Genomic DNA, 1,765 nt, shown 5'->3' on the forward strand with positions numbered 1-1,765 from the left:
ACACTATATAGAACAATTTCAGAAAAACATTGAGACAAGACGTCATATTCATGTAATTGCATAACATTACAGGAATTTCACAAYATAACTCTCCTATATTTTCCTTGCAAGTATATTTAGGTTCATTAGGCTGCTGCATRCTGACACTGAGTTCAAGGATAGAGYAGTCATGCYGCACTRCAAGCCTCTTAGCTTCCTGTAATTACTACATATCCAGACTATTACCCGTTATCAGGACTGGATTAAGTCAATGAGCACTGGGACTTTTACCCCGGTCATCATCAATAGACTGACCCACATCATTGCCTACCAAATATACTTTGGCTTACTTAACTTACGATTGGAAATATTGAAAGCCACAGCAAATGTGTGCGTGTGTGTGTGTGTGTGTGTTGGGGGGGGGTATTCCCTGCATTGTGGGACATTTTTTGGCATACACACTTACTTATGGGGACCTGAGTCTAGTCTCCTTAAGGGGAAACGTCAATGGTGGGTCGGGGTTAAGTTCAGGACTAAGGTGTGAATTGAGTTTAGGTTAGTTTTAGGGTCAGGTGACCAGGTGGTCAGGGTTAGGCTGTGGAAAATAATGGAAGTAAATGTCAGGTTCCCATAAAGATAGCTGTACCAGATTGTGTGTGTGAGAGAGAGGGAGAGAGCGAGAGAGACCTTGTGATAAATCTGCCAACTACTAACTAATTAATTTCTATTTAAGATTGTTCTTAGATAATGAATCTTAGCTGATACTATTGTGTCTTCACAAGAAGAACAAGGACATTGTCAACGTTACTTTTGTCTTTCTAGGACAGATTAGAATAGATGAGTACAGCAGAATATATGTCACATTATATTATGTGGCTATTAGCAGGATGATAGTTACAATGGGGACAAAATRGTAGTCACACTTTTCATATGATTTTTTGTTCTGTACAAATGATAAAAGAACCCCCATAATGGTATTCTTTTGTTATGATGATGTTTGTGACAACTTTTCAATTTGTTCATCTTTAAAATGCTTCGCATTCCATTTTTTGAGTGTATTTGTATGAAAGACTCTGCTAGGTTTTCCATGAATATCTATCTCTTGATTAACTGAAGTTTCATCTAAAACTCTTGAATTGACTGTGTTTAGGGATTTTCTCACCTGATGTCATCCTCATTGGCAAAGATGATGACCACTCGAGCATTTGGGTTCTCACTCAGCCGATGGATGATTTTGTCAAACTCTCCGAGTCTTGGTTCACGTGGAATTTTCACAGACTGTGATATGCACAGATCACCTGTTGGAAGACACAGAAGAGGGTTCCCATATCGAAATAGCCTCAACAGCTCAACACAAACACATAAAGTATATACAGAGATTAGACAATGAAAGTGAAACACCTGTCATTTTAATGTGGGAGGTTTCATGGCTAAATTGGACCAGACTGGTGGCCAATCTTCATTAATTGCACATTGCACCAGTAAGAACAGWGTGTGAAGGTTCAATTAGAAGGGTAAGACCACAGTTTTGCTCAAAGTATTGTAATGCACACAACATTATGGGTGACATACYAGAGTTCAAAAGAGGGCATCTTGTTGGCGCACGTCTTTCTGGGGCAACTGTGACCAAGACAGCAAGTCTTTATGATATATTAAGAGCCACGGTATCCAGTGTAATGTCAGCATACCACCAAGAAGGGTGAACCACATCCAACAGGATTAACTGTGGACGCAAGAGGAAGCTGTCTGAAAGGGATGTTATGGTCTAAAACCAGCTGTTTATATA

At 39.5% G+C, this 1,765-nt stretch overlaps 1 protein-coding gene across 1 annotated transcript in view; it reads right to left on the reverse strand.

Moving 5' to 3' along the window:
- The window catches only part of LOC106516759 (metabotropic glutamate receptor 4), a 228,961-nt gene that overhangs the window by 42,491 nt on the left and 184,705 nt on the right, over positions 1 to 1,765 (reverse strand). Inside the window, exon 5 of the mRNA XM_014007266.1 lies at positions 1,142 to 1,277. Within this exon, the coding sequence (XP_013862720.1) occupies positions 1,142 to 1,277 (136 nt within the window). The remainder of the gene's footprint in view (positions 1 to 1,141; positions 1,278 to 1,765) is intronic.

The sequence above is a fragment of the Austrofundulus limnaeus genome, unplaced genomic scaffold (genome assembly GCF_001266775.1).
Source record: "Austrofundulus limnaeus strain Quisiro unplaced genomic scaffold, Austrofundulus_limnaeus-1.0 Scaffold41, whole genome shotgun sequence".
In the NCBI taxonomy this organism is placed as follows: Eukaryota; Metazoa; Chordata; class Actinopteri; order Cyprinodontiformes; family Rivulidae; genus Austrofundulus; species Austrofundulus limnaeus.